Here is a 21,340-nt window from a genome sequence, read left to right on the forward strand (position 1 = left end):
GTATAATGGTTAAGTTTAGAAGGAACCACCCATTTGGGGTTGAGTGGTTAGGCGCTCTTGAAATGCTGTTCAGCCTTCAATTTATCCTCTTCTCTGTGAAACTGTTTGTAATGAAAATAACGCAGAAGCACTTTTACAGCTCTACTGTATTTGATAGTGAATAAGCCTTCGTCACACATATGCACTTTTACAGCTCTGCTGCTAATATATTTGCATACATTTTTATTCATTTTTAGTTGGTGACACCACCTGACCAACATGCCGTGTTATATATTACTATTGAATTGAAGACTCTTCTTGCTCTGATTTGGTTAATGCCATGAGAGAACATGAAGAATTATAAATGCATGATGCTTGGCACTCATGAAGGCGATTGTAAATCAAGGTTTGAAGATATCAGAAAGTACGAGGATGACAACTACGTACAGCAGGTGAGTTGATATGACTCCGCTGTCTTTATGGACTCATAAATGCATGATGCTTGGCACACATGAAGTAGATGGATGCTAGGTATTCTATATATGAATTTTGGAATTTATTTTGCCATCGTAAGCAAGGAAAGTAAAAACAATGTCATAGTTAATTTGTTCATGCAAATCGTTCACAAAGAGAACAAAGAGTTACTTTAAATTCACAAAGTAAAATAAAATTTATAGAGAATTTTGAAATATTATTAATAGTTGAATTAAATAATTTTTTGCTCTTTGCGGTACATATATTTATATTAATGAAAACCCTAAAACTGTAAAAGAAACTCATACAAAACTAACACCAAGTAAAAAAATAAACCCAAATTAAATTTTAAAAAAATCTAAAACTCTAAAGAAAAAACATTGAATAAAAAATCTAATCAATAAAAACTAATGAATATAAAAATACAGAACATTCCGACTTCGTTTAGACCACGAATAAGAATCTCCAAATAATCAGCATGCCCACTATAAGACAAGAAAATGCGATTTCGAAGTCCTAAACAGAGATTTTCAATCAAAAATCAACATAGTTAGCGCAGCTTGCTCAATGAGTCATTTCAACCACCAAAAAAAAAAAACTCCTTTCATATTAAAAACGAACTTGTCAAACTATCCTGCATTATTAATTACCCATGCCCACCAATGGTTACAATGTTACACCAGTCTATACATTATTTCTTTTTATGTTGGTCATTAAAAAAAAAATTGTAATCCCCATATTTACTACTTACATGCGTACCAAGCTGGGTTAGGTAGGGCTACTTAGCCCAAAAGCAGAAAACAAGGCTAGGATGCTATTTGACTGCTCAATTCAGCGCTTAATTCTAAATGTATTCAGCACTTATCCAATTAAATGTGTTTGATAATACACTTTGAATATCCTAAAAACGGTATGCGCCACTTAAAATGGGATAAAATTTTAAATGACAGAGACATCACTTATCACTGGTGAAAATTCAAAAAGATATTAAAAAATATTTATTTATAAATTACCACTTAAAAACTTTGAACACTTCAAATTCAACTCTTAAAATTTTTAGTACTTAATTTCCAATTTTATCAAAGAGTACTGTAAAACCCCTAATTTTAAAATAATAGTCTCAGTATTATTTTAAATGTTTTAATTACATTTTTATTTATTTACTTGATTATTTGGCTATTTGATTACGTGTTTAATTGAATTGGTTAATTAAATATTTTATTTGCTTAAATGCTTTATTTGACTTAACTGATTAATTGAAAGTATGTGCTTGAATGTTATTTGAATTAGTTGATTTAATTGATATGTTTTGTTTATTTGTAATTAATTGTAGATTAAATAATTAAATATTTATTTTGTTTTATTTTATTTTATTTTATGGATATGGTTAGTAATAATGAACCTACCAATTGGGTCGCATGGACTACTTAGATAGGAGGTTTAATGGGTAAGGATAATTACCCATGAATATCTATATATATATATATATATAAGAAAAGTAAATAATTAATTAATATTATTGTAACTTAGTATTAATAATCTAATGTATATATTTTATATATTTGTGTAATAAAGATATATATAGATTATGTACGTAATATATTTTTAGTTACTTTTTTAATATTTTAATTTTTTATTTTCTTTTATTAAGTTGATTTAGATTGGGAAAATGATTAGGTTATTTTGTAAGTTAGTAAAAGGGAGTTAGAAATTAAATCACGTAGTATATTTTGGAGGAAAAAGGCAGGGAGTTTAGAGAGACAAAGAAGGAAAAAAAAAAAGAAGGAAAAAAGGAAGAAGGAGGTTAGGATTTTTATTAAAATCCATAAAGCGAGTTCTTTTCTTCTGTTCTCCTTTGTTTCAGATTATATACATGCTAGATTAGTTTCAGAATTATTTAATTAAATTAATTGAACTTAATTGCATGATTAAAGTTGAAATTACAGTGTATGTATATATATATGTAATGGGTTTGTGTATATGCTTGGTAATTTGGACAAATTGATGCATGATGTATGTTTTACAATATTTAAATAATGTTTATGAATTGGGGTGGAATTATTGAGACGTTCTGGGAGGTTGAACTGTTATTAAATCTGTTTTAATGATTTTAAATTGTTAAATTAGATTTATGTAAGATTTTAAAAACATAATTTAAGTACACATGTTAAGTATGAAATTTAATTAATTTAAAAGGTTAAATTAATTAAACATGGTTGGATTAAATTATTTTAATCAATTATTTGATTTTAAATAAATTTGATCAAATTGTAGAGAAGTACAATTATTTGAGATGCATGTTAATTTTTATGAGATAAATTCAATGCATGCTACTTAGAATTGTTATATTTTGCTCAATTAAATGCAAAAGAATATCGGTATGATTTATATCATGCTATGTTTGGATTTATTTGATGTGATGTCATAACTGTAGCATCATTTTTGGATTGTATGCATTATATACACTAGTATGGGATGGTGGCACATTAGAGATGGATTAACTAAAAACGTTAAGTTCTACCTATTCATATATAACGGAATGGATTAACTAAAATGTTAAATCCTACATATTTTCATATCAAGTCAACTGAATCATTTGGATGACATACCGAAAATTTATTTTATATTTGGATAAGACAGATTATATATATATAGTTATATGTCAGGATATGAGCTTGAGTCTCAGGGTCATGGTTAGGGTGCGTATATTGCCAAGGATGTGTAGCTAGATATAGTATAGTTGTGTACCCTAGTAAGTCTAGGTACTTATGCCCACTATATGTGCGTTTTGCATGTTACCTGCTATTCAGGTTGAGGCAATCCTATAATCTAATGAGGTTCCTTTAGTATGTATATATATATATATATATATATATATATATATGGACTATTAGTTATTGTTGAATTAATTAGGATGTATATGAGTTCTGAATATTTGTTTAGGATATAGTATATTAGAACTTGTTTGTGGGCCTAACCCACCATTATTTTTCAGGTGTTCGTCAGTTCCAGACTTAGGGATTATTCGTGCTGAACAGAGACGATCTTTTCACTCCTCCGTCTTAACGTATGATTTCCTTATTATTGTTTTAGTCAGATATTATTTTATTTCCGTTAGATTTTGGATAAGGGGTCCACGTGATGGATTTCCAAGTTATAATTTTAATTAATTACTGGTATCAGAGGATTTTGTTATTAGAGGTTTATTATTGGATTAATTATTAAAGAATTTATTATTTTAGTTTCTTTCAGTTTTATTATTTATTGTTAAATCTATTTTGTATTTTGTATTCGTTTAAATACTTTAATTGTTTGATGTTTTCTCGGATTTGGATTTGGGCCTGATCAACCCATGTCTCGGAGTCGAAGGATATCACATGTACCTAGGTCTTCTAGAATATTTATAGACATGTGTCATCTCTTGTATACTTTGTGTTTTAGTACTAGTATAATTCAATGCACTTTAAATTGACAATTCAACTGCAATTTAATAACAATATAACGCTCATATATCAATGGGTGTTGGATTGTCAATTTAAATGGGATGTGTATTAAAACTATATACTTTGGAGATCATCGAAACAATACGTAGGTGGAATAAATATATCCTCTACATGCAACTGAAATTTTTGTTCGAATCACTAAAATTGAGTGAGGGTACAACTCAATTTCACAACTCCTTATATATAAACATGTATATATATACAGTGACAAAACTTGGCATATGTAAATACATTGGCAGGGTGTGAGTGTATTGTTGCTTCGGGTAATGGTGGGGTATTAACGTCAATTAACATTACTGATATTGTGTGATGTAAATATGACATTTAAAATTTCAAATGCCAATGTAAATAAGTACATTGATCGTCGTAATGACCCAAACCTAAGAGGTGTCAGTGCAATTTACCATATATATATATATCATAACTCAAAACTCATGGGTATGGTTCACATTCCTACCATGGAATATAGGATATGATTGCTGTTAAATTGCGTCTATTGTCAAGTCCATTTCATGGTAGACAAAGTTCTCATTAATTGTTGTTGGGACACTTTAGATTCATGTCACATTTCGTTCAATCAGCTTATTAAAGCAATATCTAAAGGATAATATTTACCTACTCACCAATGAGTTGAAAGTATATGCTTACCTTGACGTGGTGCAAAATTAGTGGAACACGTATCCCTATAATATACAATAATAAAAATTAAAAGATTTAAGAGGTTATCCAGATTAAACCCAATATGATCCAAATTTAACTCTCTTCCCCTCTCTCACGTTACTCTTTTTATTCAGGGAGTGAATGAGAAGAGGATCTTGTCTCGAAAAAAAAAAATCATTTTAAACTAAAATTCTTAAATAAAAAAATATTACAAAATACAAACAAAGCACCGGATGATGAATAGAAAGAATAACTATAAATGTAATGATACATAAATATTAGTTTTCCACTAAAAAAAAAAAAAAAAAATTCAGAAATAAGCAATAACAATCTATCCTCTAATCAACAAATTATTTATCAAACTATGTGAACCAGATTTTATGTAATTTGGTGTACTTTGTATCAAAATAATTGATATATATATATAAGGATTACATATTAAATCATGAAAGATAAAAGTCAAAATTTCCACTATTAACAGTAGTTTAAGAAAAAGAGAAAGAGGGGAAAAGTTAAATTAGGATTTGATTTGCATCCATTTGGATTGACTTGGTAAGCATTAAAAAATTTTAATTTTTATTATTTTCTGTGACTGTTATATTCCTCCAACATATTGGGACCGCCATGGTTGGCTCTCCATGCCTCACTCTTTCCATTGCTAATTCACAACCATGTTTTCTCCTAAATCCAATTGTTTTCATACTTATATACGCACGCGCGCCCACAGAGTAATGAAAGTATCTTTGGCATTCATAGAAAGATATATATATATATATATATATATATATATAGGTTATATGCAATTTTTATAAACAAATCCTTGCATTTTAGTACTAAGCCCATGTGTACAAGGGTTCAAGCCTGTAAATTCTATCAAACATACTTATGAGTTGCGCCGACCAATTTGCACCCTTAATTCGTCTATCAATGTATCAATGTGTATGGTAATGCTCAATTTGGAAGAAAGGAAGGGGTGGGAGAAAGACAGGATGGAAAAAGCAAATTTTCTTTGTAAAGAAGATATATAGATGAGTCATTTTTTATTTTTTACAAATTTTATCACTCCAAGTACAGATAAAAGACGCGAAAAATAAAAAATAAATAAAAGACTAGACTATTATAGAAGTTATAATTAAAACTCTCTTTCATTCTCTTGTAATAAACAAAATAAGGTATTATCCTATTCTATACTCTTTTTCATCTAACCAAACCAAAAGAGGAAAAAAAATTTCTTCTTAAAAATGTCTCATTCATCTCTTCTTTTCTCCCTTTCATCTAACGCAACTGCACTTCCACAATCCAATAGTTATAATGTTACACCAGTCCATACGCTATTTCTCTTCCTGTTGGGTAAGGCTGGTGTACCTTTTACATATCTAAATGACATGATGGCCCCTGTATAGCTACAAGCCACACAAAAATAATAATAATAATAATAATTTAAATTAATTTGTTACGTGGGATGTAGACATTCTTTTGATGGCCCATATTTACTAGTGTAGGACTGTAGGTCCAATAAATGAACTATGCCCAGCCCCACTACCCTACATGGCAATAACTAACAACAGGAGTCGATGCCCATACTTTAAATTGACAATTCAACTGCAATTCAATAACAATATAACGATTTTGAATGAATGGGTGTTGCATTGTCTATTTAAATAAGATGTATGGTAAAATTATATCCTTTGGAGATTACCGAAACCACATATCGATGGAGTAAATATATCCTCTCTAACTAGAGATAGAGAGGATATATAGAGTAATTAGAGATAGGGTGGTAGGGTTAATAATACAGAAGTCGGTTGGAAAGTAAGGTACATTCAACTAATGCACAGAAAACATAGCCCCTGATATGAGACAAATACAGAAAGAGTTACAGTTATTGTGTGATCCTCACTTTGCTTCAAAAGTCCAGTTTTAATATAAATAACATCGGATTAAATGTATGATCATACAATCATCGATTTTATGCCCTGAATTAGACGGTCCAAATTAAAGTAGGATGATCCACCTTCACTCACAGCTCGTTTGGCCTTCTTTGCCATCTGATCCGCTCGTTGTTGGAACTCATCCTTCCTCACTTCCATCAGGTCTCTAACCATCTTCTCAACCACTACTCGATCACATGTATCTTTCATGTCTAAACCGAGCTTCCAAACCTCACTCACTAACCTACTATTAACCATTTGGTCCGCAAAGTAAGACCAGCAAATCATTGGCACTCCTGCAGTTATACTCTCCATACTCGAATTCCACCCACTGTGAGTCAAAAACCCTCCAGTAGCAGGGTGTGCCAACACCTCTTCCTGTGGGGCCCAACCCACCATGAACCCTCTTTTTCTTGTACCCTCCTCCAGCTCCGTCAGAATCTGACTCTCCACATCTTCGCCGGAGGCGAAGAAGTCCGGCCGTATGACCCACAAGAATCGTTGCCCACTATTCACCAAACCATACCAGAAGTCCATGTGTTGCTCTCTTGTCATGACAGTGATACTTCCAAAGCTCACGTAGATGACAGACTTGGACGGCTGTGAATCAAGCCAAGTCAAACATTTTCTGTCTTCTTCCCAGAAACTGACAGAAGTGGTTGAGGTGGAGGATGAGATCATCTCGGCGACAGCGAGTCTGATTCTCAGGTGAACGTGTAGTGGTCCGATGGTGTATATATTGGGGAAATGTGTGTGCATCTGAGAGAGAATGGATTCTTCTAAGTCGTCAAAGGTGTTCATTATGAGGGCATGCGCTACAAGATTTTTTCTGCACTCAGTCTTTAAGAATTGAAGCTTTGGATCATTGATGTCGTCAGCACGGAAAATCGGGAGGTCACGCCGCCGGAGAAAACCTTCCATGCCCGGTACACTTTTAACAAGCAAGTCCATGTCATTTCCTGAACGCATACTGACTTAATGAGAGCAGCATATGATCATGTGGTTAGTCAATGAAAAGAGTGTCTTTTCTTTTCAGGTCATTAATTTTCTCATATTAAAGAAAGAGGTTTGTTGTCTACCGTTACCTCCCTCGTATGATTGGTCGGAGAGCCATCGTGTGTTGAGTTTACAACCTCTCTCTTTCTTTTAGAGAGAGGGATGGCTCTCCTCTCACACGAGAGTTATTATCTAAATCTCATAAAGAAAACAAGAGTGGCAAAACATGCCTTTCAAGGGAATTTCATCTGCTTCAATGACTTGGGGAATACAGAAAGAAGTCCAGTAGGAGCAAGCACTGATGGAAGGGAAATAAATGAATGGTATTCCCTTTTCTATAGCGAAATCACCTAAAAAACTTAGGATCGCGTCTGCTATGATGCACGTCAGGGGCTTTCGGGTTTCAGAGCCCAGGCAATTGGTGGATGTCATCAACTCCCTGAAAAGTGGTCCTACTATGTTAGGAGGTGTAACTTCCATGACTCGCATACCAACACGCGGATGGTCTTCGGGGAGGCCATCCGATATGGTCTTAAAACATAATGCAGGATGGAGAAGGGTGCCAGATTGGACATTGCCGAGGCGTAAGAGGCGGGTACGGCAGTACTCAGAGATGAGTATGGTGACATGGAGGCCATGAAGACAGAGAAGCTCGGCTAGGTTGAGCGTGGGTTTCACATGGCCCTGAATTGGAAAAGGAAATAAGAGTATGTGAGGTGGGAGTGTTGCTGGTTGGTGGTCCATCGGAAGATTTTTTATTCTCCAAGCAGAAACACAGTGAATGACCAAGATTTTTATATATGGTGTGAAAGGTGGAGCTTGAAATGTAAGAATGAACAAGAGAAAACCGTATCACATACAGAAGGATAGGCTGGGATTAATTAACCTTCCAGTAGGTTGGGCCTAAGTTAATTGGTGCATCGGTTGAAGAATGGTCCTTTTCAATGGTAAAAGGGTACGAAGCACCGTCGCCATTGTACCTGCAACAACAATTCTTAAATTTGTGGTTCTCACTGTAAAACTCACAAGATAAGTCCAACTCCTCTTAGCATTCCTCTTTATATAGAACTATGGAAATTTTGGTACCACGTGTGTTTCTCACTAGTCCACATAAATTGTGTTTAATTTTTGAACTAGGAAAGTTCGGGGGGTATATGGAAAATCATAATTTGTGAGAAAGAAGGCTAATGTAAGTTGAGAATATTATAAAGGTATGATGGTGTTGTCCGAATAGCAAATAATCAAATCTTAAAGTGCCTCTACCATATGTCCCTAGGTTCAAATCTGCTTCCTAACTCCTACCAACTCTCTTACCATTGATAGGTTAAAAGAATATATTTGAGATGGCAAGCCTCTGGTGTCTTTATGAGCTCGTACTCAACCCATTTTGTCTTTTCAACATCCTCACCCTTCCGCCCACACTACCAACTACTACCACATTAATTCTCAACAACAGTAATTAAGTTGGGTGTTTCAAGGCCACTCACATTCAGTTACACATTTATTTATCCCACCTCCAGCATTAAGCTTACAGACAAGGATTCTTTCCAATGCTGGACTAGGGTGAGATTGAATTGTTAAATGGGACTCATTAGTGGTGATACAATCTCACTCATTGAATTCTGTACAGGAGAGGTCCAGCACTGGAGAGGATCCTTGTCCTAAGCTTGCATGGCAGCGGCAGCGACAGACGTGAAGAAGAGAAGAGGTGCGTAAAGAGAGAAAAAGAGAGTTTACAGCAATGGCTCTAATTTAGATGGTATAAGCTCTCTTTCCTTTGAAGAGGTTAAGTGTTCGAACTCTAATGGTGCAAAAAAATATATTAGTTGATATGACTCTACTATCTTTATGGCTTGTATTCATCACTCTATTTATATACATACACATTCCAGCGCTGAGAAAAGACTTCATAAACAACTGCAAAAGACCAAGAAAATTTATAATATATATATATGTGTGTGTGTATGTATAATATATATATATTATACTATATATATATATTATACATACACACACACACACACACATATATATATATATATATATATATATATATAAAGCACAAAAAAAGTGTATGTTTCACATTGATCCCACAATGGAATATATGTTATGATTGTTGTTAAATTGTGTCTATTGTCGCATTTCAAGGTAGACAAAGTCCTCTTTAATTGTTGTTGGCGCACTATATAAAGCACAAACTCGTGTATGGTTCACATTGATCCCACCATGGAATATATGATATGATTGTTGTTAAATTGCGTGAAGTGCATTTCATAGTAGACAAAGTTCTCCTTAATTGTTGTTGGGGCACTTTAGATTTATGTCATGTCATGTCTTGTTCAATCAGCAATATTTAAATGCCCAATAGTAATAGTGACGTGACTGTTGCATTCCTCTACCATATTGGGACGCCATTGTTGGCTCTCCATGCCTTCCCTCTTTCAATTGCTAATTCATCTATTCTCCATCATGTTTTCTCTTAAATCCATTTGTTTTCATACTTATATACGCGCGCCCACAGAGTAATGAAAGTATCATTGGCACTTATTGAAATATATGCAATTTTTATGGCAATTAAACAAACCCTTGCATTTTAGTACTAAGCCCATGCTTGGTCAGGAGGGTTAAAGCCTGTAAATTCTGCCAAAAATACTTGTGAGAAAATAATACTTAATGAGATGGCCCACTCAAATGCTGCATTTGGTAAGAAGAAAGGAAAGAAAAGGGGGTGAAAAGAAGATAGGATGGAAGAAACAAATTTCTTTCATTTATGCTTCGTTTGGTTGAAGGGATGGAAAAATAGATAGAAGAGATAGAGGGAGGGAGGGATGGATGAAATTTCCCTAGAGGAGGGAGGGTGTCTTTCCCATTTTATATTTGGTTGAATGGAATGGATGGTAGAAAGAATAAATAGAGTGATACTTTTTTCTTTTTTGGTTAAAATGAAAGGAATGATAGTTTCTTATATTATTTTTATTAATACACCATTTTATATAAAATTATAAAAGGTAGATATTTATTTCAAAATTTTTTAAAAGGTTAAAATTATAAATTATAAATTTATAAGTAGTTATGCCTTATTCTCTCCTCTCTTCCCCCCAAAAGTGGGGAATAGAAAAACATAAAGGAAAGAGTGATGAAGCATCCCTCCTTGTTTCCTCCCTCTCTTCCCTTCCCTCCAACCAAATATGAAAATATTTATCCGTCCCTCCTCTCATTCATCCCCCCCTCAATCCTTTCCTCCAACCAAACATAACATTAGTATAAATGGATGAGTCATCTTTTCTTCTTTACAAATTTTCATCCCTTCAAATATAAAAACAAAGCTATTATAAAAGTTCTAAAATTACAAAACTTTCTTTATAATTAACACTAGCCTCTCTTCCCTCTATTCTAATAAATAAAAGAAGGTATTATTACATTCTCTTCTCTTCTATTCAACCAAACAGAAAAAGAGAATCTTAGGGATATCTAATTCATCTCTTTTTTTTCCCTTCCATTTAATTTTTTTTCTTTCAACCAAACGAAACATAAGAGAAATGCTAGAAATAGTGGTTAGCGCAACTGCCCTTCCAGTAGTTTATTTTCCCGCTGTGTTACACCGGTCCACACACTATTTCCTTTCCTGTTGGCCAAGGCTGGTGTAACTTTTACATATCTAAATGACATGATGGCCCCTGTATAGCTACAAGCCACAAAAAAAAATATAAATAAATAAATAAATTTGTTACATGAGATGTATACAGTCATTTGATGGCCCATATTTACTACATACCAAGCTGAGTTAGGACTCTAGGTCCAATAAATGAACTATGTCCAGCCCCACTGCCTACATGGCAATAACTAACAAGGCATTGTGGGCCTTGTGGCCCATACAAGAGATGAAAAACGTATACAACAACGGGTGATATTTTTAATTAAAAGAAATTATGATAGTGAAGACATTCCAGATTTGTTGAAAATATATAAAAATATATTTTCAAATTAATTATATAGTTGATGTTTGGTGTGAAAAAAAACACGCGCGCCCTTTCTGAAATATTATTTTTATTACTTCGTATTTAAAGTTAAAAGGATGTTCCTCTATAAGATTTAAAAATTGGGACTGTTTTGTTGGTAATTATAAAAACAGACAACTGTACAAAAAGTTCTGTTTTGTTCAATTTTCTAAAAACTCAATTATAAAATTGTCTCTTTTATTTTTTTCTTCTTAATTGGTACTCACACACACATATGCCTCCATTGAGGCTTAAACTCTTAATCTCTCTTTGAAAATTACAGACCTGATACCACTAGGTCACTGACCTGTTGGTAAAAAAGTGTTTATTTTCATATAATTATAAAAGATTGTTCTCTGATAACAGTTTTCTGTTTTATAAGTTCAAAGTTACAAACTAAGCAAGCCTAGTGTCACACATTTTAAACTCTTTATATCCCGGGAGTTATATATTTTTCAACTTTTTAGCAAGGGGGGAATTACTTGCCCGAAGTAAGTTTAAAAATCAAATAATTGTATAGTTTCCAACAAAATTCATGTATGTCCAAAAAATAATAATAATATAGAATAAAATTAAGACAAAACAGCATAATTAAGGCGGTTATAATTTGAAATCCATGCACCAGCAGGGAAGAAGGGAATGGGATTGGAAGTTTAAATCCAATCTTGTAAGGCCGTTGGCCTCAAACCACGAAAAGTACTTATTCTGTCTCCGTTGAAAGACAACCAATTATTGCCGGCCTGTTTGGACTTGGGTCGATTTCATACTTCAACCATTTGAACAAGGTTCGCGACATGGTATATTTTAATTCCTTAATGAAAGAAAAAGAAAATGGGCCGTTGCCATGGTTGTAATCATTTGCTCTAAACATGCTCAAATAGGTGACAAATTAATCCCAATTCAAAGTTTGTCATCAAATTTTACTTTTTATTTTTTTTTCAAAGTTAATTTGAATAAAAGTAATCCTAAGCTACCCCGCACATAACTCCCGCTAACAGTGGCGAGTGGGAAGTCTCAAGTCATCCATTAGGTGTGGTTCCCAATTCCCCAATGGATCAATGACTTATTTGAGACGATTCAACTCCCTACGAACACTATCTTGTGTTCATCACCTTGCTGCATATGATCATAAGTATCCTCCCCAACGCCACTGCCAGTACTAGTAGCTTTAATGGAAATGAGAGAGATCTTCTTGCCTTGCTGAAGTTCAAGTCAAAGATTATTCATGACCCTCGAGGTGTCATGAGCTCGTGGAATGATTCTTCCCATTTCTGCGAGTGGGAAGGTGTTAAAGGTGTCGTCCAAAGGTTTGGTGGGTTCATTGTCTCCTTATGTAGGATACTTGAGCTTTCTTCGAGACCTAATGCTCTACAACAACACACTTCAAGGTGAAGTCCCTCCTCAACTTGGTCAACTGTTCAGGTTGCGGAGATTATACCTCAACAACAACAGCTTTGAAGGAGAAATCCCAGGTAACCTGTCACAAGAAACTACCACAAGAACTTGGTTCAATGTCCAAGCTCAAACAACTTATCATTCATGTGAACACTTATTTAACGGGAGAGATCCCTTCTTCCATTGCCAATCAATCTTACTCTCTCATTCTCTGGAAACTCTCTCTACCCTTCAAAATCACTTCACGGGAAGTTTTCCAGGTGCTTTGGGTCAATTGAAACAACTAAGAGAAATTGGTTTATGTCGCAATAAATTCTCTGGTCTGATACCTACTTCAATGCATAATCTATCCTTGCTTACTATTCTCTCCTGGTGTGATAATCAACTTCAATGTAATCTTCCACCGAGCATTGGTTTGATGCTACCTCATCTCCAACTCTTTCAATTATGGGGTAACCAATTGTCCAATAGTCCAACTGTTCGAATCTAGATTGGCTTGAACTGGAGGGCAATAATTTCAATGGGAAAATAGCAGTTGATTTTAGAGGCCTCAAGAATCTCTGGCAATTCAATCTAGAAAATAATAGTTTTGGAGGTGGAGAACCTGATGAACTAGACTTCATTGGTTCCATGCCAACTGTAGCAATTTGGAAGTATTAGGTATAAGATATAACCAATTAAGAGGGATGTTGAAACCTAGACAATAGCCAATTCACGGGTACAATTCCAGCTAACATTGGTAATCTTCAAATATTAAAACAATTCGATCTTAGAACAAACAAATTCTTTGGAGAAATTCCATATTCTTTTGGAAACTTGTCATTGTTGATCAAGCTTTACACGGGAGACAACAGACTAGAGGGGAATATTCCGTCGACTCTTGGAAACTGCAAAAATTTGTTAAACCTGGAACTTTCTCATAACAAACCTTGGTGGAGCCATACCCAAACAACTTTTGAGATTTTCAGGTTTATCAAATTTGGTTGGTGTGGGAAGTTATGGATCTGTCTATAAAGGAATCCTTAACCACAATGATGCAATTGTTGCAATCGAAGTATTAAACCTTCAACATCGAGGAGCTTCCAAGAGTTTCACCGCTGAGTGTTAATCAATGAGAAATATTTGACAAATTTGGTAAAGGTCATAACTTCCTGTCAAGCATACATTTTCAATGTAATGATTTCAAAGCTCTAGTTTACAAGTTCATGCCCAACGGGAGTCTAGAGAGGTGGTTGCATTTGAGTCCAGAAACAAGTGATGGACAGAATGAGCTGCAAAGCCAAAACATGCTTCAAAGAATAAACATTGCAATTGATGTGGCTTGTGCAGTAGAATAATTACACATCCATTGTGAAATTCCCATCATTCATTGTGATCTAAAACCAAGCAACATCCTACTTGACGGTGACATGGTTGCTCATGTCAGAGATTTTGAGCTGGCAAGGTTTCTTCAAGAATCCGAAATTCAAAACCAAAGCAGTACAATTGGAGTAAGGGGAACTGTTGGCTATACTGCTCCAGGTAATCACTGTACATTACTATTGTTTTTTTTTTTTTTTTAATCTATATTTGTTTCCTCTAGGATTACAATAAATTTGCTTCGGTAAATACGCTACAAGTTCTCTGTTAGTTGTGATGTAACATAGAACTGGAAAAGAAGAAAAAACAATATGGAATTGTTAATTGGTTCCTAGTTCATTAAGGCGTAGAATTTCTGATCATTAGAGTTTAGTCACTTTTCAGCCCATAATTTCAAATACAAACAAGCATTCTCATTTTGTTATGTGCTTCCCACCTTTGTTAATTTTTCTGATCTTTATTTTTTTATTTTTTTTATGATCATCGAAATCATGTTTGATTCAATTGCCAAAATAAAAGAATCATGCTTGGTTTTGTTCTTTTAATTTTGTGGAATTTTAACTTCTGTGCATGGCAGAGTATGACTTGGGAAGCGAGGTGTCAACAAAAGGGGATGTATATAGTTATGGAATCTTGGTGTTGGAGATGATGACTGGAAAGAAACCTGTTCACAATATGTTCAAGGAAGGCCTTGACCTTCATACCTTTGCTAGGATGGCTTTGCCAAACCATGTTACGGAGATAGCAGACCCAACGCTTCTAAAAGAATCAAGAAACAGCAGACCCAACGCTTCTAAAAGAATCAAGAAACGACATCGGAAAGGAGTGTTTGATTTCCATGATCAGAATAGGAGTTGCCTGCTCCATGGAATCACCACATAATCAAATGGACAATACTGATGTTATTCATGAGCTGAATTTGGTCAAGAACATTCTTCAAGGCATTCGAAGAGGTCCTAAGGCATAATAGTAAGAGTCAAAAAATCAAACTTACATGCCTGTTATTATTGGTTGAACTCCTCAGTATCCAGAAAATGACAACTCATCCAAGGGCCCTTTTTTCTCCTAGGTACATGATGATTGTAGTAATGGGAAAACTTGGTCTTCATTTCTAAGGTGTGCTGAATTTTGAGCAAGCCTTGTCCATGGCCAATCATTATTCAATTAATATGAATTCTATACCTTGAAAACACAATTCCATGTTTTAAGTGCATATAGATATATTTATTAAGAATCACAGGTCATTAGGATAATAGTTTCCTTGATAATTCTCTCTTCTCTTTTGATTCTTCACAGAGTTTACAGGGTCATGAAGTTTGAAAGCGGTGGTCTGAAGAAACAACCATAACTCATGTTTGAGAAGCAAGGCAACAATGCCTGTTATTGCAGTACATAGCAGTCATGGGTACTGGATTCATATGTATGTATACGAGTACATATATCTTTTATATGCATAAAATGTTAAATACCCATAACGTATAGACATTGTTTCTTGTATTGTGCATCTTTTATACGAGTACATGTTATTACAAACATATAGACATAGTGTGGGTATCTAAATAAAAGAGGTTGGATAAAGTTCACAAACAAATAAATCATATCTAAGAATAGTAAGCAATTGATCAGTTTTGGGACGGGATTCTTTTCCATCTCCGTCACCGTTTAGTATAGCATCCCTCATTCCTGTCCAAAACCGTTTAGCAGCAAATCCGAATATATACATGCACAATATCTAATGTGATCGCAAGCCTTGTGAGCAAGGAGAAGCCTTTTTATATTACCCACCTCGACACCACATTATCACTACATAGCCACCCCTATAGATGCAATGCAGTCCCTGTTGAAGATACAACAGTGCCGCCTCCTCTCTTTCCTCCTCTGCTCACATGTCCATAAATGACTTCTATGTCAACCCAATAGCCTCAAAGGAGAAAGTCCTGTATATGTTCAACTTCTTCTCCATAAATTTTAAATGTGGAATATATATATATATGTGTATATTAAGTCGAGAAATAGGTAATTGCTATTAAAATACTCTGACACTAATGTATTTTGACACCTCCATCGATCTCACCTCTTAATCATAATTACAAAAAAGCTTTTAACATGATCCAGAGACAGAATTTACACCAAATTATGAAGAGCTCTGGCATATTAAGAGTTTTAGAAAGACCAATTTTCACATAGAACAGTACCAGCCCTTGGTAATGTTTTGACCTCAAGAAGTATTTGATAACCTTTCACTGTCCTTTCTACAATTTGGAGTTCTTTGGGTTTGCGCCCCGAAAATGGAGCGTAATAACCCTAATAACTTTTTCCTGATTTGCAATTCTTTCTACCTTGTTTCAAAGTACAAAAAGGCAACCCTTTTTTGGCATGCAAATTGCTACTCTGCTAGGTACAATACGTCAAATTAGATGACTGTTCAAGGGAAGGGATTTTTAATTTAAAATAACTCTTGTGTGTTGGACTGAAACCTTCCACCACAGATCGTGATCCTTTTAACTGCTTAGATCTCTTAATTTCACAATATTTTTAGCATTCTAGTTCAGCCTTAAACCAGAATCCAATAATTTAATCATCAGCACAACCTTTGTGGACAAGCATAGGCCTCAATAGTCAACATAGGGCATCATTGTCATCATCCTTACCTTAATCACATAAACATAGGTAAAATACTATAACCAATAATGTAGGTAACCGGTAACCTAACTGTTATGTTCAACAATTTGCTTAAAGAAGTATTCCACCTTTCATCAGTGCTATCAAACTGCTATTTTCTAAATATGAAATAAGCAACAGAAGAGAATTGAGAAGAAGAGGAAGAAAGATGAGCATGTTTATCGTATGATAATCTTCCCAGTTAAATCCTTTTCTTTGAGCCTTTGACAATATGCTGCTAGGGGTCTCTAACAGTAATATGGAACTAAAATACATCTAGAATGATATGGGCTGCCTAGCAAGGCTCTCCTGGCTAAAATAAAGCCAACAATGGCCATCCTGTCCTACACAACTTAGAAGATGAGAGACACTAGAGGATCTCTATCAATTAGTTTCCTGATATTGAACAATCAAATGGCACATTTCTCTAGATTGCACCATTTTTATGTCCACTACAGGACTCTACACCAGAAAAAAATAAATAAATAATTTTGTTTGAAACAGGGTATCAGCTACTCTAAAACTCAGCCAACATTCATAAATGATTTATTAGAACTACCATTAACAGGCAGTAACTAAAGAGAAGATTCATTTAGCCCACCCATGTAGTTGGAAATATGCACTTCCTATAATACCAACTCCATCTAGCAAATCACCCAACATCAAAATACTTTTTTACTACTCAAAATTAAAATTTTCATTTCTAAAAGATATGCATATGATAACAGAGATAAACCCTTAACTCCCAAAAAACTTGTGGAAAAAGTTTCAAAGTGCTTTGGCCAACAAAAAAGTCCCAGCTTTGTCTCCGTTTTCCAATGATTTTTAACACTAATTTTACCGTTTCTGTGGACCTTATCCATCCTTAACCATTTTCATCCTTTCACACTATTTCTAGTCATTTGAAAGTAGACCCCAATAGTCACAAGTTCATAACCTCAAATTTTGTACGTTTTTCCGAACAGCATTGAATTTTATGATGAACTAATTCACTAATTAAGATGAAAAAACCCAATGCGCAGATTCACAGGGAAGACATTACAAACAAATTGCAGTAATGATTTGCAATTACGAATACGCAAAAGCACAACTTGTAACAACAAAAGTAATATAGAGATCAGAAATTACATTGCCAACCAAATTGAGCTCTCCATAGATTAAACTAGAACAGAGACTCATCAATGTCGATCTTCACCACCTCATCGTCATCAAAACGGTCTTTCTTTGGCGGCGCCGGAGGAACCGAAACCCTGGGAGGGCCTCTCCCCTTATTCTTGTTCCGGGGCCTCGCCTATACACACATTTATCATAAAATTTAAAACCCTAATTTCATGTAACATACAAAACCCTAACTATTATCAAAAGAAAACTCACATTTCCGAATGAGTGGTTGAAGCGCTTTCCTTTGGCGGTCTTCTTGTCACCTCTGCCACAGTAAACTAATAACAAAGAAATTAAAATTTGAAACAGGAACAGATGCAAACATAAATACATATATATGTGTGTGTATATATATATATATATATATATATATATATATATATTGTGATTTTACATACTTAGTGGAAGCGATGCAGAGGTGGAGAGTGAAATTGAAGAAGTTGGGACAGAGATGCCAACAGAGGATTGAGAGTGAGAGAAGGATAGTGAAGGAGAGAGCTTCAGTGACTGTGAGGCCATTGGTAGTGTTCCGAGTACCACTGAAGCCATCAGTGTGACGAATGAAGAGATAAGAAAGATGAGTTCTTGACCATTCGCTGCTAAATACATGTTCTCCATCGAAACGCAGCGTTTTAAATTAAAAATATCAACAAAAAAAAATAGATATATATATCAATTTCATCGAGCAAAAACAATTAAATGGTTTTATTCAACCAAAAAAACAAAAACAATTAAATGGGCTATGGAACTTGAGCCAGAGCCCGATATATGGGCTTATAAATAGTGGACCTGGGCCTGAACTCATTCTTGAGAGTACCCATCATGATGAAGAGTTGGGATCCTCTGTGTTGTGTGTGAGTTGAGATCCGTCCGATGTTATAATTCAGAGTTGGGATCCTCTGTGTTGTGTGTGAGCTGGGATCCGTCCGATGTTATAATTCAGAGTTGGGATCCTCTGTGTTGTATGTGAGTTGGGATCCGTCCGATGTTGTGATGCAGTGTCCGTTCAAGAACGGAACATTTTGAAGAATGCCCCAATCTCAAAGATTATTAAATAGAACACACAAGTGGATTCCAGACACTATATGTGGTGATGAGGAATGAGTTGTTAAATAAACTTATGAACTCCATAGCCACATCATTGTTGCTTGAATCTTGCATTTCTAGGCTATGAATATACATGCGTAATAAGTTATTATCCACAAAATTTAATTTTAGTCCACAATCTAATGGGTCCCAGAATAAAATCCTACTCCACTTGAATTATATCTTGCCCCAGTTTTTTCACGATGAAGAGTTGGGATCCTCTATATTGTGTGTGAGTTGAGATTCGTCCGATGTTGTAATTCAGAGAGTTGGGATCCTCTATGTTGTGTGTGAGCTGAAATCCGTCCGATGTTATAATTCAGAGTTGGGATCCTCTGTGTTGTGTGTGAGTTGGGATCCGTCCGATGTTGCGATGCAATGTCCGTTTAAGAACGGAACATTTTGAAGAATACCCCAATTTCAAAGATTACTAAATAGAATACACAAATGGATTCCAGACACTTTATGTGGCGATGAGGAATGAGTTGTTAAATAAACTTATGAACTCCATAGCCACATCATTATTGCTTGAATCTTGCATTTCTAGGCTATGAATATACATGCGTAATAAGTTACCATCCACAAAATTTAATTTTAGTCCACAATCTAATGGGTCCCAGAATAAAATCCTACTCCACTTGAATTATATCTTGCCCCAGTTTTTTCATCCTAAATATGATAATGATTGAGACATTTTTCTTTTTCCATTTTCCTTTTTCTTTTTTTCTTTTTTTTCTTTTTTTTCTTTTTCTTTTTTTATTCCTTTTGATAGGTTATAGACTTCTAGTCAAGAAATAAGTTCCTAGTTTCAATAGGCAATTTTATTAAGACACATGCTCCCATTGTGACTTGAAGCCATTTGAAAATGTAGAGGAATTTAGCAATCATCATGAAATAAAGTTGGAATATAATCAAAACAAAAATTCATCCCACCCATAAATAGGCCAGCTTGAATTCGGCCTAGCCCTGGTCCATGCAATTTCGTCACAAGTGCACAAAATAAGGAAAGAGCTCTTTAAACAGCTACAGAGAGTAATCTTACTTCTCTAGTCATCCATCACCTTAAATCAGCAGATAAAATAGAAATGAGGTATACCAACTCATTAGAACTATTTCTTTGAACATTAAAGCTATCAAGAAACACAATGGGTTCACAAAGTGGTAGGCAAAACAATGGACTGATTTCAACTAGTATAATCAAAAACATTCTAAAACATCTGATCATCCTCATGCATATACTGCATAAATAGTCATTGCAGAACACAACATATGAAAACATTCAAGAAAAATCATGAACCAGAAAGTCTAAAAACATCCGATGGGATGCAGTTTGGAACCGAGTGCACAGTACAACTTGGATTTTTCTATTCCATGGAGGGATGGTACCTGTTTGCACACGCAAAAGAAGAAACAAAAGTTTCATGTCCGCCTTATCTTTTCTGTGCAACTATAAAGTACTGTACAGACTACATGCTGCTCATAAGAGAGGTTTTATATATCCCAAGGGTTCACATCCCACCTGGTCTTGCGCTTGGCCCGCGCCTCTGTCCCACGAATCACATTTTCTGCTTGTCTTTGCGTTGTAGCTGATGTAAATGAAATAGCCCGCCATGGGGTTAGTTCTATAAAATTGCCGGCCTCGTCATCATCATCACTACTAATCCAACCATGGCAAGGTTTTCGCCTTTGGGTTGGAAAACTACTGGCTGGTGGTGGGGAGGGGAGCAGAGGTGGTGATGAATGCATTTGAGTGTTGTCACGAGGCATTCCACTGTTTCCACTTGTAGAATTGCTGTCAACACAGCCGGTGGCATTAACTATCTCCTTCTGATGGCATTTTTGGTCCAAACTACTGTTTTCCCCTTTTCCATCTCCTTCTACTGACATAAGATGGTGGGAGGGGAGCAGAGGTGGTGAAAAATGCATTTTAGTGTTGTCAACACCACCAGTGGCAGTAACTATCTCCTTCTGACGGCGGTTTTGGTCCAAATAAATGTTTTCCCCTTTTTGATCTCCTTCAACTGTCATAACATGGTCATTAATTTCTGCAAAGCAAGAGCATTTATCGTATCAACAAAGAAAAGTATGCGGATTTTGAAATTTCCAGTTACAGTTTTTTAATGATTTATTCAAGAAT

At 34.8% G+C, this 21,340-nt stretch overlaps 3 protein-coding genes across 3 annotated transcripts; 1 reads left to right on the top strand and 2 right to left on the bottom strand.

The window, feature by feature from the left end:
* Window positions 1-6,310: 6,310 nt before the first annotated feature.
* Window positions 6,311-8,758, bottom strand: LOC132270818 (7-deoxyloganetic acid glucosyl transferase-like). The gene is made up of 2 exons (XM_059772025.1): window positions 7,774-8,758; window positions 6,311-7,506 (listed from the first exon to the last, which is right to left on the bottom strand). The coding sequence occupies exons 1-2, from the start codon at window positions 8,285-8,287 to the stop codon at window positions 6,569-6,571; spliced, it is 1,452 nt and encodes a 483-aa protein (XP_059628008.1). The 5' UTR covers window positions 8,288-8,758; the 3' UTR covers window positions 6,311-6,568.
* A 5,587-nt stretch (window positions 8,759-14,345) lies between these two features.
* Window positions 14,346-15,177, top strand: LOC132269875 (receptor kinase-like protein Xa21). The gene is made up of 2 exons (XM_059771108.1): window positions 14,346-14,457; window positions 14,873-15,177. The coding sequence occupies exons 1-2, from the start codon at window positions 14,346-14,348 to the stop codon at window positions 15,175-15,177; spliced, it is 417 nt and encodes a 138-aa protein (XP_059627091.1).
* Window positions 15,178-17,952: 2,775 nt separating this feature from the next.
* Window positions 17,953-18,750, bottom strand: LOC132270819 (small ribosomal subunit protein bTHXc-like). The gene is made up of 3 exons (XM_059772026.1): window positions 18,516-18,750; window positions 18,331-18,395; window positions 17,953-18,247 (listed from the first exon to the last, which is right to left on the bottom strand). Exons 1-3 carry the CDS (start codon window positions 18,733-18,735, stop codon window positions 18,119-18,121), a joined length of 414 nt encoding a protein of 137 aa, XP_059628009.1. The 5' UTR covers window positions 18,736-18,750; the 3' UTR covers window positions 17,953-18,118.
* Window positions 18,751-21,340: the final 2,590 nt, after the last annotated feature.

This window comes from Cornus florida, unplaced genomic scaffold, assembly GCF_030987335.1.
Source record: "Cornus florida cultivar Cherokee Brave unplaced genomic scaffold, ASM3098733v1 CherokeeBrave_3.0.0_Hap2_Chr08, whole genome shotgun sequence".
Taxonomy (NCBI): domain Eukaryota; kingdom Viridiplantae; phylum Streptophyta; class Magnoliopsida; order Cornales; family Cornaceae; genus Cornus; species Cornus florida.